General features: G+C 40.3%; 2 protein-coding genes across 14 annotated transcripts; both read left to right on the top strand.

Moving 5' to 3' along the window:
• Positions 1-3,093: 3,093 nt before the first annotated feature.
• On the top strand, positions 3,094-3,914 carry LOC117591626. 6 transcript variants are annotated; one of them, XR_004574440.1, is made up of 3 exons: positions 3,094-3,360; positions 3,418-3,698; positions 3,759-3,914. XR_004574440.1 is itself a non-coding variant. In XM_034284951.1 (3 exons), the coding sequence occupies exons 1-3, from the start codon at positions 3,319-3,321 to the stop codon at positions 3,782-3,784; spliced, it is 312 nt and encodes a 103-aa protein (XP_034140842.1). In that variant the 5' UTR covers positions 3,094-3,318; the 3' UTR covers positions 3,785-3,914. The 6 variants fall into 6 exon arrangements, 5 of the variants coding, with proteins under 5 accessions (XP_034140842.1, XP_034140841.1, XP_034140838.1 ...); XM_034284951.1 differs by having other exon boundaries at positions 3,094-3,323; XM_034284950.1 differs by having other exon boundaries at positions 3,094-3,323; positions 3,415-3,698.
• A 19-nt stretch (positions 3,915-3,933) lies between these two features.
• Positions 3,934-6,333, top strand: LOC117591625. 8 transcript variants are annotated; one of them, XM_034284938.1, is made up of 4 exons: positions 4,017-4,096; positions 4,164-4,329; positions 4,407-4,690; positions 4,751-5,226. In XM_034284938.1, exons 2-4 carry the CDS (start codon positions 4,232-4,234, stop codon positions 4,876-4,878), a joined length of 510 nt encoding a protein of 169 aa, XP_034140829.1. In that variant the 5' UTR covers positions 4,017-4,096; positions 4,164-4,231; the 3' UTR covers positions 4,879-5,226. The 8 variants fall into 8 exon arrangements, 7 of the variants coding, with proteins under 7 accessions (XP_034140836.1, XP_034140829.1, XP_034140832.1 ...); XM_034284945.1 differs by having other exon boundaries at positions 3,934-4,329; XM_034284941.1 differs by having other exon boundaries at positions 4,028-4,333; positions 4,410-4,690; positions 4,751-5,228.
• The last annotated feature ends 4,970 nt before the right edge of the window (positions 6,334-11,303 follow it).

The raw sequence follows: 11,303 nt of genomic DNA, 5'->3' as shown, positions 1-11,303 counted from the left end.
CTTTACAACCAGATCTTAGATATTTAAGTTATGTAAAAAAAACAAACCGCAACCTCTGAAAAAACCTTAAACTAAAAATTACTTTCTTAATAATCTCTTAAAAAAAAGTTCTGCCATAGAAAATAAACCCGACTTTTCCCGAATTCTTAAAGTCAAAATTTCGTACAAAATACCTCACAAAAATCAACATTTTTGCATTTCAAGGCTTTACCCAGACGGTAGGACAAAACCACACAGAGTTTGGATCCATTTTATAGCAGTATCAATCAACTTTTTAGATAATCAAAGTTTTTTGCAACCAAAATTAAGATACTTAAGTTATGTGAAAAAACAAACTGCAACCTCTGAAAAAACCTTAAAATAAAAATGACATCCTTAATAAGTTCTTAAAAAACAAGTTCTGCCATAGAAAATAAACCCGACTTTTCCCGAATTTTTAAAGTCAAAATTTGGTACAAAAATACCCCACAAAAATCAACATTTTTGCATTTCAAAGCTTTACCCAGACGGTAGGAAAAACCTACACAGAGTTTGGTTCCATTTTATAGCAGTATCAATCCACTTTTCAGATAATCATAGTTTTTTACAGCCAAAATAAGATACTTAAGGTATGTGAAAAAACAAATCGCTACCTCTGAAAAAACCTTAATCAAAAATTACATTCTTAATAAATTCTTAAAAAAAAAGTTTTCGATTCTTCCCGAGTTTTAAAAGTCCAAATTTCGTACAAAATACCTCACAAAAATCAACATTTTTGCATATAAAAGCTTTGCCCAGACGGTAGGCCAAAACCACACAGAGTTTGGATCCACTTTATAGCAGTGTCAATCAACTTTTCAGATACTCAAAGTTTTTTGAAACCAGATCTAAGATACTTAAGTTATGTGAAAAAACAAAGCGCAACTTCTAAAAAACCTTAAAGAAAAAAGTACATATTTTGAAAATTCTTCAAAGAAAATTTTTGCCATAGAAAATAATCCCGACCCTTCCCGAATTTTTAAAGTCAAAATTTGGTACAAAATGCCTCACAAAAATCAACATTTTTGCATTTCAAAGCTTTACCCAGATGGTAGGCCAATACCACACAGAAATTGGATCCATTTATAGCAGTATCAATAAACTTTTCACATAATCAAAGTTTTTTGCAATTAGATCTAAGATACTTAAGTTATGTGAAAAAACAAATCGCTACCTCTGAAAAAACCTGCATTTTTGCATTTCAAAGCTTTACCCAGATGGTAGGCCAATACCACACAGAAATTGGATCCATTTATAGCAGTATCAATAAACTTTTCACATAATCAAAGTTTTTTGCAATTAGATCTAAGATACTTAAGTTATGTGAAAAAACAAATCGCTACCTCTGAAAAAACCTTAAACAAAAAATTACTTTCTTAATAAATTCTCAAAAATAAAGTTCTTCCATAGAAAATAAACCCGACTCTTCCCGAGTTTTTATAGTCATAATTTCATAAAAAAATACCTCAGAAAAATAAACATTTTTGCATTTCAAAGCTTTACCCAGACGGTAGGCCAAAACCACACAGAGTTTGGATCCATTTTATAGCAGTATCAATCAACTTTTCAGATAATCAAAGTTTTTTACAACCAAAATTAAGATACTTAAGCTATGTGAAAAAACAAACCGCAACCTCTGAAAAAACCAGAAACTTAAAATTACTTCCTTAATAAGTTCTTAAAAAACAGTTCTGCCATAGAAAATAAACCCGACTTTTCCCGAATTTTTAAAGTCAAAATTTGGTACAAAAATACCCCACAAAAATCAACATTTTTGCATTTCAAAGCTTTACCCAGACGGTAGGCAAAACCCACACAGAGTTTGGTTCCATTTTATAGCAGTATCAATCCACTTTTCAGATAATCATAGTTTTTTTACAGCCAAAATAAGATACTTAAGGTATGTGAATTTTGTTTAGCGATGGAGACTTTTTTGGAATTAGTTTTTAATGTAAGAATTATTTAAGAATTTTTTTTTCAAAAGCTAAGAAGGGCTCAAAATTTTCAGGTTTAAAGCATGTTTTATGGAGTGTTTTTAGTTGTAAAAACGTATATTTTCGAAACGGGTCTCGGTAGGCCAAAACCACACAGAGTTTGGATCCACTTTACAGCAGTATCAATCAACTTTTCAGATAATCAAAGTTCTTTACAACCAGATCTAAGATACTTAAGCTATGTGAAAGATCTAAGATCTAAGATCTAAGATACTTAAGCTATGTGAAAAAACAAATCGCTACTTCAAAAAAACCTTAAACAAAAAAGTACAAACTTTGAAAATTCTTAAAAGAAAAGTTCTGCCATAGAAAATAAACCAGACTTTTCCCGAATTTTTAAAGGCAAAATTTCGTACAAAATACCTCACAAAAATCAACATTTTTGCATTTCAAAGCTTTACCCAGACGGTACGCAAAAACCACGCAGAGTTCCAATCCACTTCATAGCAGCATCAAGCAACTTTTCAGATAATCAAATTTCACAACAACCAGATCTAAGATACTTAAGTTATGTGAAAAAACAAACCGCTACTTCTAAAAAACCTTAAACAAAAAAGTACAAACTTCGAAAATTCTTAAGAGAAAAGTTCTGCCATAGAAAAGAAAACCCGGATTTTTAAAGTCAAAATTTTGTACAAAATACCTCACAAAAATCAACATTATAGCATTTCAAAGGTTTACGCAGACGGTAGGCCAAAACCACACAGAGTTTGGGCCACTTTATAACAGTATCATTCAACTTTTCAGATAATCAAAGTTCTTTACAACCAGATCTAAGGTACTTAAGTTATGTGTTATGATCCGCCTTTTTGCCGCCCTGGTCTATCGTTCCCGGCTAGCTCTCGGGGAAGTCAGGGGTGTTTTCGACCCGATAGCCAGGGGACGGATTTAACAAAAAAAAACCTACTTTCTCGCGTGTAACGGACAGATCTAATTTTTCTTACACGCGTCTACGTTGGCACTCTCCTCGGCGGGGTCAGTCGGTGTTTCTTTGACCATTGCGAGTCCCTCCCAATCCGTGCTTGTCAAAGCACCGAAATTTGTCTTTCACCTGTTCCATGCGTACTTGCTGCGGCTGGGTTAAATTATGAGGTTCAGTCGGCCTACTTCTCGTCAGCAGCTCTGCCTCGATCTCTTCTAATTCCTCTTCTCGTTCCAGGCCTACTATATGCGGAGCCAATCCAAACTTTCGCCAGAAATCGACCCCCAGATACAGTGATTGCTTCAATGACGGACACAAGAATAACTCTATCGGGTGCTTCTGGCCTTTGTATGCCATCACTACCGTCACATGGCCTAGGATCTGATGAGGTGTGCCGCCCGCAGTTTGTACCGATATTGTTTTCACGTCTTTTAGCTTAAGCTTCAATTCCTCAATGATCTCTAATCCCCCTCTTCCCAGCAGGCTCACTGATGCCCCCGTATCGAGCAGTCCCATCAGCGTCTTCGGGCCCAGTCTCACGTGCGCAAACGGCCTCTCGTCCCGGCTTAATGCAGAACGGATTGCTGCACACACGCCACGTCGTTTCCTCTGGCGTATCTGGAACCGGTCCCGAGCCCTCTTTGCTCTAGTCGACCTCGTTAGGATTATTTCCGCCACCTGGCCCCCCAGTATTCTTCTTCTGGCCTGGTTATATCGCTGTCGTCTTTCCTGTAACGGCTTACGCTCGGACCATCTCGCCTCAGGTAACACCGCTTGGTTTATTTTATATATTGCGTTATGTATATAATTATCCTTAATTTTAGGTATGTCCTCTGTATTGAGGAACTGAACTCTGAACTATTGGTTGCTCGTTGAACGCGACTCCTCCAGTTGCATCGTGCTCCTTCTCCCGTTTCCCGGACGACATTTCGGACATTTAGGGAGGATTACTCCGGCAAACCCACACTTGTAGCAGAATATGTTCCGCACNCAGACAGATCTAATTTTTCTTACACGCGTCTACGTTGGCACTCTCCTCGGCGGGGTCAGTCGGTGTTTCTTTGACCATTGCGAGTCCCTCCCATCCCGTGCTTGTCAAAGCACCGAAATTTGTCTTTCACCTGTTCCATGCGTACTTGCTGCGACTGGGTTAAATTATGAGGTTCAGTCGGCCTACTTATCGTCAGCAGCTCTGCCTCGATCTCTTTTAATTCCTCTTCTCGTTCCAGGCCTACTATCTGCGGAGCCAATCCAACCTTTCGCCAGAAATCGACCCCCAGATACAGTGATTGCTTCAATGACGGACACAAGAATAACTCTATCGGGTGCTTCTGGCCTTTGTATGCCATCACTACCGTCACATGGCCTAGGATCTGATGAGGTGTGCCGCCCGCAGTTTGTACCGATATTGTTTTCACGTCTTTTAGCTTAAGCTTCAATTCCTCAATGATCTCTAATCCCCCTCTTCCCAGCAGGCTCACTGATGCCCCCGTATCGAGCAGTCCCATCAGCGTCTTCGGGCCCAGTCTCACGTGCGCAAACGGCCTCTCGTCCCGGCTTAATGCAGAACGGATTGCTGCACACACGCCACGTCGTTTCCTCTGGCGTATCTGGAACCGGTCCCGAGCCCTCTTTGCTCTAGTCGACCTCGTTAGGATTATTTCCGCCACCTGGCCCCCCAGTATTCTTCTTCTGGCCTGGTTATATCGCTGTCGTCTTTCCTGTAACGGCTTACGCTCGGACCATCTCGCCTCAGGTAACACCGCTTGGTTTATTTTATATATTGCGTTATGTATATAATTATCCTTAATTTTAGGTATGTCCTCTGTATGTAATTCTACTGTGTTGTTGGAGGGCAGAACTATTGGTTACTCGTGGAACGCGACTCCTCCAGTTGCATCGTGCTCCTTCTCCCGTTTCCCGGACGACATTTCGGACATTTAGGGAGGATTACTCCGGCAGACCCACACTTGTAGCAGAATATGTTCCGCACTTCTGACTCACACTCAAAATAGGTGTGTCCTGGCTGCGCACAATTCCAACACTTCAATTGTGCCCTGTCACCTCCCGGATCCTTCGTCCTATAGACGGCCTCTAGTGCCTCTGTCCGCTCCTCCGGCTCGTGATTTGCCGCCTCCACCTCATGCACTTTGGGATCTTCCCTGCGCCTAGCACCCCCATAGTCTGGACCAATCCTTGCCCATCGGGTCGCCAGCAGCTTCTCGGCCTCGGCACACTCTTCCCGCAGTTTCTGCAGGTTCGGAATCTGCATCGGGTAAATCGCCCTCGAGATGGAGTCCCTGACATTTACCTTGATGATCTTAATCAGCTCGTAGTCCGAAAATGGATTCACTAATCTCGACTTCAACAACAGCATCTCCTGGATGTACTGGTCTGTCGACTCCCCGTGTCGCTGCCGTCGTTCTCTGAGCTCCTGCTCCCGCTCGAACTCCGTCTTCCGCACTTGAAACTGTTGTTGGAGTCCATATCTCAGACTAGGCCAGTACGGCACTCCTGCGGTCCGTACATACATCCAGTACCAGTCTCTAGCATGGCCCGTAACCAGAGTGTGGAAAGCTTTCAATACTTCAGCCCATGCTACTTGGTACACTGTCTGTAGATGTTCCACTCGGAATATGAACTCCGATACTGGCATCCCCTTCGGATCGCCGTCAAAGCTCAGTCCCCATCTCCTTATTTGCACCGGCTCCTGCCTGGCCTCTCCGTAACTGGGACGACTCCTATTCACATTTGTCTGTGCTCCCGGGCCCCTTACGTTGAACAGCCAGTCCTCAACGGGTCTCTGCTCCATATTCGGTCGCTGTTCGGCTTCCAACGTCCGGTTGTCCATGAACAAGTGTGTCGGTTGTGCCTGTTGGTTCGCGGGTATCTCCTGCGGACCTCCTCCCAGACTGGTGTTGTGTGGTCCTCTATTTATTTTGTCCGCGTCGCTGAGTGTCTGCTCCGCTTTCAGCGAGCCGACTACCGCGTTTATCCCCTTCATAAACTCGAGCATATCCGCTTGGATCGAGGCTCTGAGCGCTTCCATCTGTTGGCCAAACGATGCTCGATACGTCTCCTGAGCCTGAGCTATCGCCACATTTACGGCCGATCTTAGTTCGCTGGGTATCTCGAGGTCTATGTGACTTTGTGGGTGGCCTCCTACAGCCCTCTCTTCCGGATCTTCCAGTCCCATCGCCGCCCTTTCTGGTCTTGTGCCGGTTTTCCCGTCCTGGGACCTAGTAGTCGGCATCCTGTATGGCTGGAACCTTCTCTGACCCTCCGGACTTCGCCTCGTTTTCCCTGACCCTTTGAATTCCGCCGGATCACTCATACACCAATCTCTCTCTACTTCAGTTCCTACTTCGCCTAAATATACCTAAACACGGCCACTTAATTTTATATACTGAACTATCTATAACTCAACTATCTAAACTATCCTAAAAACATAAATCACCGAAGGACGACGAGGAAATAAATAAATAAACAGCCCAATAAATAAATATGCGAGTAAATCACATATATGTTTTAAATAAATAAATAGTTTTAAATCTAAATAAATAAATAAACACTCCTACACACTTATTCGCCTAAATAAATACGAAACTGAATAAATAAATAATTTCTCTACCAAACATTTGCTATTTCGCTGACCTATGTATTTAATCCTACTTCTAAAATTGTCTATATCCAATGCTAGCGAGGATCTTCAGCCCGCGAGAATAAACTTTTTCTGGTTTTCTCCTTAATCGACCTTTTGACACAAAACACTAACGTTAACAAAGACAAATCTTCCTTTGCAGCTACACAATCTTTTGGGCGAGACGAGGGACAACTGCAACTCACGGTTGCAGTCGGTGCACTCACCCAGTCCTTTTCCCTCGCAATTAATTTTTGCTTTTTTTTTCACACGGAGTGCCAACTCCTCTTACTCTTTCGTTTTCCTGGGCTCTCTTGAGTCGGGCAACGATGCTGATGCTCTGTCGGCACCGCACGGACCACCACTCGAGAGACCCCGAACCTCTCCTCCGATTCAATCCGTGGACCCCTCGAATCGGACAACGATGCTGCTGACTTCACAGCACTGCACGGACCACAACCCGAGGTGTCCACTCGTCAAATCCCTTCGAGGTCTCCACGAGTCGGACAACGTGGTTGCAGCTCATTTGACTACACCAGGACCACAACTCTGGAGACCCCTGCTGAACTCTCCTCCTCAACGGCTACTATGGCTGGGGTCTATTCCCGGCTCACGGACCAGCTGAGTGCTTACTCTCTCCGGCTCACTCTCAGACAGGGTATCTTGGACCCCCCGTCTAAAACCGATGCCTTTCGTTTCAATTTGGGCGCCATTTGTTATGGCGCAACTCGTTTTTAGATTGGGCGCCATTTGTTATGGCGCAACTCGTTTTTAAATTGGGCGCCGTTTGTTATGATCCGCCTTTTTGCCGCCCTGGTCTATCGTTCCCGGCTAGCTCTCGGGGAAGTCAGGGGTGTTTTCGACCCGATAGCCAGGGGACGGATTTAACAAAAAAAACCTACTTTCTCGCGTGTAACGGACAGATCTAATTTTTCTTACACGCGTCTACGTTGACCATTGCGAGTCCCTCCCATCCATGAGCGTTCAAAATGTTGCACGCTCCCGATTATTAAACATCTGGTTCCACTCTTCCGACCTCTCTCGTCCCACCCAATCTAGTAAGCTCTACTCCATTTTCATTTTCTTTTCAGGTTTTCAAACATTCTTCAACATTTTTTTATTTTTAATTTTATAACTACTTAATTCCTAAAACATTTGTATCCCTTGACTGACATTCACCTTGCATAAATAATTACTAACATAAAAAATACTAACATTCAAAAAAAATACACAGACTCTATTTTTCTTTTTCCCGAGGTGGCATCCCCAAATTTTATGTAAACAAAGCTGAAAATGGTATGCAAATTTAAATGATTAACTTAAACTAAAAAGAGCTCTTGTTAGTAGTTATTGCATGATATGTATAAGTTGGGAAAAGGGGGTGGTATTCGGGGGGAAAAAATAGACTCCGCTTACATGGATTAATTAAACGGACCTAAACGAAAACCTATTCTAACATATTTTTGGTTGTTGTTCTTTTTTTGTATTTTATTTTATTTTATTTTTTTGTGACGACTTGGGTTTTGAACTATCAAGTCCAAATCAAAAAAAATTACAGGTGCTAAGTGTGAATTGATTAAGTGTTCCGGGAATGAATATACCAAGTGCGAATCAGGTTGTAGTGGGTATGAGTGGGTATGATGTATGGGCGATGGGGCTTATTTTCTGTGTATCATTTTAATAATAGGGTTAATATGGGTGACTATCTCTATGTGAATACGTGCGGGCTTTTAGTGGGAGTGCTGTGTGTGTGATGAGTGTGATGTGTGTGGGATGTGTGTGTGATGAGTGTGATGTATGGTGCGCTGTGCCGCTGCGGTGTGCGGGGCGCCGGTGCGTTGTGCGGTGCGCCGGTGCGGTGTGCGGTGTGTTCCCTTAGATTGGGCACTCTGCTCCTCCCGAGGTGCTCCGGCCGTGCCAGCCTTGGCACTGACCCCGCCGAGGAGAGTGCCAACGTAGACGCGTGTAAGAAAAATTAGATCTGTCCGTTACACGCGAGAAAGTAGGTTTTTTTTGTTAAATCCGTCCCCTGGCTATGGGGTCGAAAACACCCCTGACTTCCCCGAGAGCTAGCCGGGAACGATAGACCAGGGCGGCAAAAAGGCGGATCATAACATATGTTAAAAAACAATCCGCTACTTCTAAAAATCCTTAAACAAAAAAGTACAAACTCTGAAAATTCTTAAAATAAAAGTTCTGCCATAATTAAAGTCAAAATTTCGTACAAAATACCTCACAAAAATCAACATTTTTGCATTTCAAAGCTTTACCCAGACGGTAGGCTGGGTAACTGTTGCCACACAGAGTTTGGATCCACTTTATAGCAGTATCAATTAACTTTTCAGATAATCAAAGTTCTTTACAACCAGATCTAAGATACTTACGTTATGTTAAAAAACAAACCGCTTCTTCTAAACAACCGTAAACAAAAAAGTACAAACTTTGAAAATTCTTAAAATAAAAGTTTTGCTATAGAAAATAAACCCGAATCTTCCCGAGTTTTTAAACTCAAAATTTCGTAAAAAATACCTCACAAGAATCAACCATTTTGCATTTTAAAGCTTTACCCAGACGGTAGGCCAAAACCACTCAGAGTTTGGACCCATTTTATAGCAGTATCAGGAAACTTTTCAGATAATACTAAGAAACTTAAGCTATCTGAAAGAACAAATCGCTACCTCTAAAAAAAATTATAAACAAAAAATTACTTTCCTCAAAATTACTTTTCCTAAAAATACCTCACAAAAATCAACAATTTTGCATTTCAAAGCTTTACCCAGACGGTAGGCCAAAACCACACAGAGTTTGGATCCATTTTATAGCAGTATCAGGAAACTTTTCAGATAATACTAAGATACTTAAGCTATCTGAAAGAACAAATCGCTACCTCTGAAAAAAACTTTAAATAAAAAATTACTTTCTTAATAAATTCTTAAAAAAAAGTTCTGACATAGAAAATAAACCCGAATCTTCGCGAGTTTTTAAACTCAAAATTTCGTAAAAAATACCTCACAAAAATCAACAATTTTGCATTTCAAAGCTTTACCCAGACGGTAGGACAAAACCACACAGAGTTTGGATCCATTTTATAGCAGTATCAGGAAACTTTTCAGATAATCAAAGTTCATAACAACCGGATCTAAGATACTTAAGTTATGTGAAAAAACAAGCCTCAACCTCTGAAAAAACATTAAACAAAAAAGTAAAAATTTTGAAAATTCTTAAAAGACCCGACTTTTTCCTAGTTTTTAAAGTCAAAATTTCGTAAAAAATACCTCACACAAATCACCTTTTTTCATTTAAAGCTGTAAGGCAGACGGTAAGGCAAAACCACAAAGTGTTTAGATCCACTTTTTACCCGCATCAATCAGCTTTTCAGATAATCAAAGTTTTATACAACCAGATCTAAGATACTAAAGCTATGTGAAAGAACAAATCGCTACCTCTGAAAAAAACCTTAAACAAAAAATTACTTTCTTAATAAATTCTTAAAAAATAGTTCTGCCATAGAAAATAAACCCGACTTTTCCTGAGTTTTTAAAGAAAACAATTCGAAAAAAAAAATCTCTCAACAATCATCATTTTTGCATTTTAAAGCTTTACCCAGACGGTAGGCCAAAACCACACACAGGTTGGATCCACTTTATAGCAGTATCAATCAACTTTTCAGATAATCAAAGTTTTATACAACCAGATCTAAGATACTTAAGTTATGTGAAAAAAAAATCGCTACCTCTGAAAAAAACAAAAAAGTATAAACTTTGAAAATTCTTAAAAAAAAAGTTATGCCTAAAAAATAAACCCTACTTTTCCCGAATTTTTAAAGTCAAAATTTCGTACAAAATACCTCACAAAAATCAACATTTTTTGCATTTCAAAGCTTTTCCGAGACGGTAGGTCAAACCCACACAAAGTTTGGATCCACTTTATAGCAGAATCAATCAACTTTTCAGGTACTCAAAGTTCTTTACAACCAGATCTAAGATACTTAAGTTATGTGAAAAAACAAATCGCTACCTCTGAAAAACCTTAAACAAACGAGAAGGGACGTGTGAGACGCTTCTTACGCGTCACAACTTTTATACCCGGCACTCAGGACTACATCTAGATGTAGAAGACATCGCCAACCACTAGATATCGTTCACATTACAGAACACGTAGTAAATAGCCTACTAAATAAAATGAATCAAAAAAATTGGATCAGTTAATCGTATGTTCCAATTTATGAGATATTTAAAACAGCAATAAAATTTGTACTTTTTCCCTGCACATTCTGTGCAATAATGACCGCTAGGTTTCACAGCAGATTTTTCGAAAGTGGCTCCATCTATGAAAATTTCTGGTACGCAACTTTGATGGTCACTCTTTTTCTAATACAGAGCGTTAAAAACCGAGTCTTGGTTTTAACTTTTAAAAATTAGCTTTTGGCCACTGTTTCCGCAACTCATCGCAACCAGTTCGGAATCAAAATCTCGAAATAAAAAGCCAAGTGCTGCAGGTTCGATCGAGTCGGAATTTAAATCAATTTATTCTCTTCTTCTTTTCAATTTCGATATTCACCTATTAAATGCATGTTCTTCCTCTTTCTCTATCGTATTCACATATTACATGTATGTTCTATAGCAACAAACTTCTGTGAGTATGTCGTAAATGCAACAATTCAATATCTTAATGCTACAAATTCATTTTACTTATACAAAATACTAATTGCTCCCGGCCATAAGCCCTT

This window comes from Drosophila guanche, unplaced genomic scaffold, assembly GCF_900245975.1.
Source record: "Drosophila guanche unplaced genomic scaffold, DGUA_6, whole genome shotgun sequence".
Lineage (NCBI taxonomy): Eukaryota > Metazoa > Arthropoda > Insecta > Diptera > Drosophilidae > Drosophila > Drosophila guanche.
Note: the sequence above shows the minus strand (reverse complement) of the source record. Positions and strands in the feature narration are given on the sequence as shown.

Bases quoted from the DNA above. Each gene is read 5' to 3' on its own strand.
- LOC117591626 (XM_034284946.1), top strand. From the start codon at position 3,240: ATGACGGACACAAGAATAACTCTATCGGGTGCTTCTGGCCTTTGTATG. The intron at 3,338-3,414 runs GTTTGTACCGAT...CCCTCTTCCCAG, and splicing joins GATGAGGTGTGCCGCCCGCA to CAGGCTCACTGATGCCCCCG. The intron at 3,699-3,758 runs GTAACACCGCTT...CCTTAATTTTAG, and splicing joins CTCGGACCATCTCGCCTCAG to GTATGTCCTCTGTATTGAGG.
- LOC117591625 (XM_034284945.1), top strand. From the start codon at position 4,232: ATGACGGACACAAGAATAACTCTATCGGGTGCTTCTGGCCTTTGTATG. The intron at 4,330-4,406 runs GTTTGTACCGAT...CCCTCTTCCCAG, and splicing joins GATGAGGTGTGCCGCCCGCA to CAGGCTCACTGATGCCCCCG. The intron at 4,691-4,750 runs GTAACACCGCTT...CCTTAATTTTAG, and splicing joins CTCGGACCATCTCGCCTCAG to GTATGTCCTCTGTATGTAAT.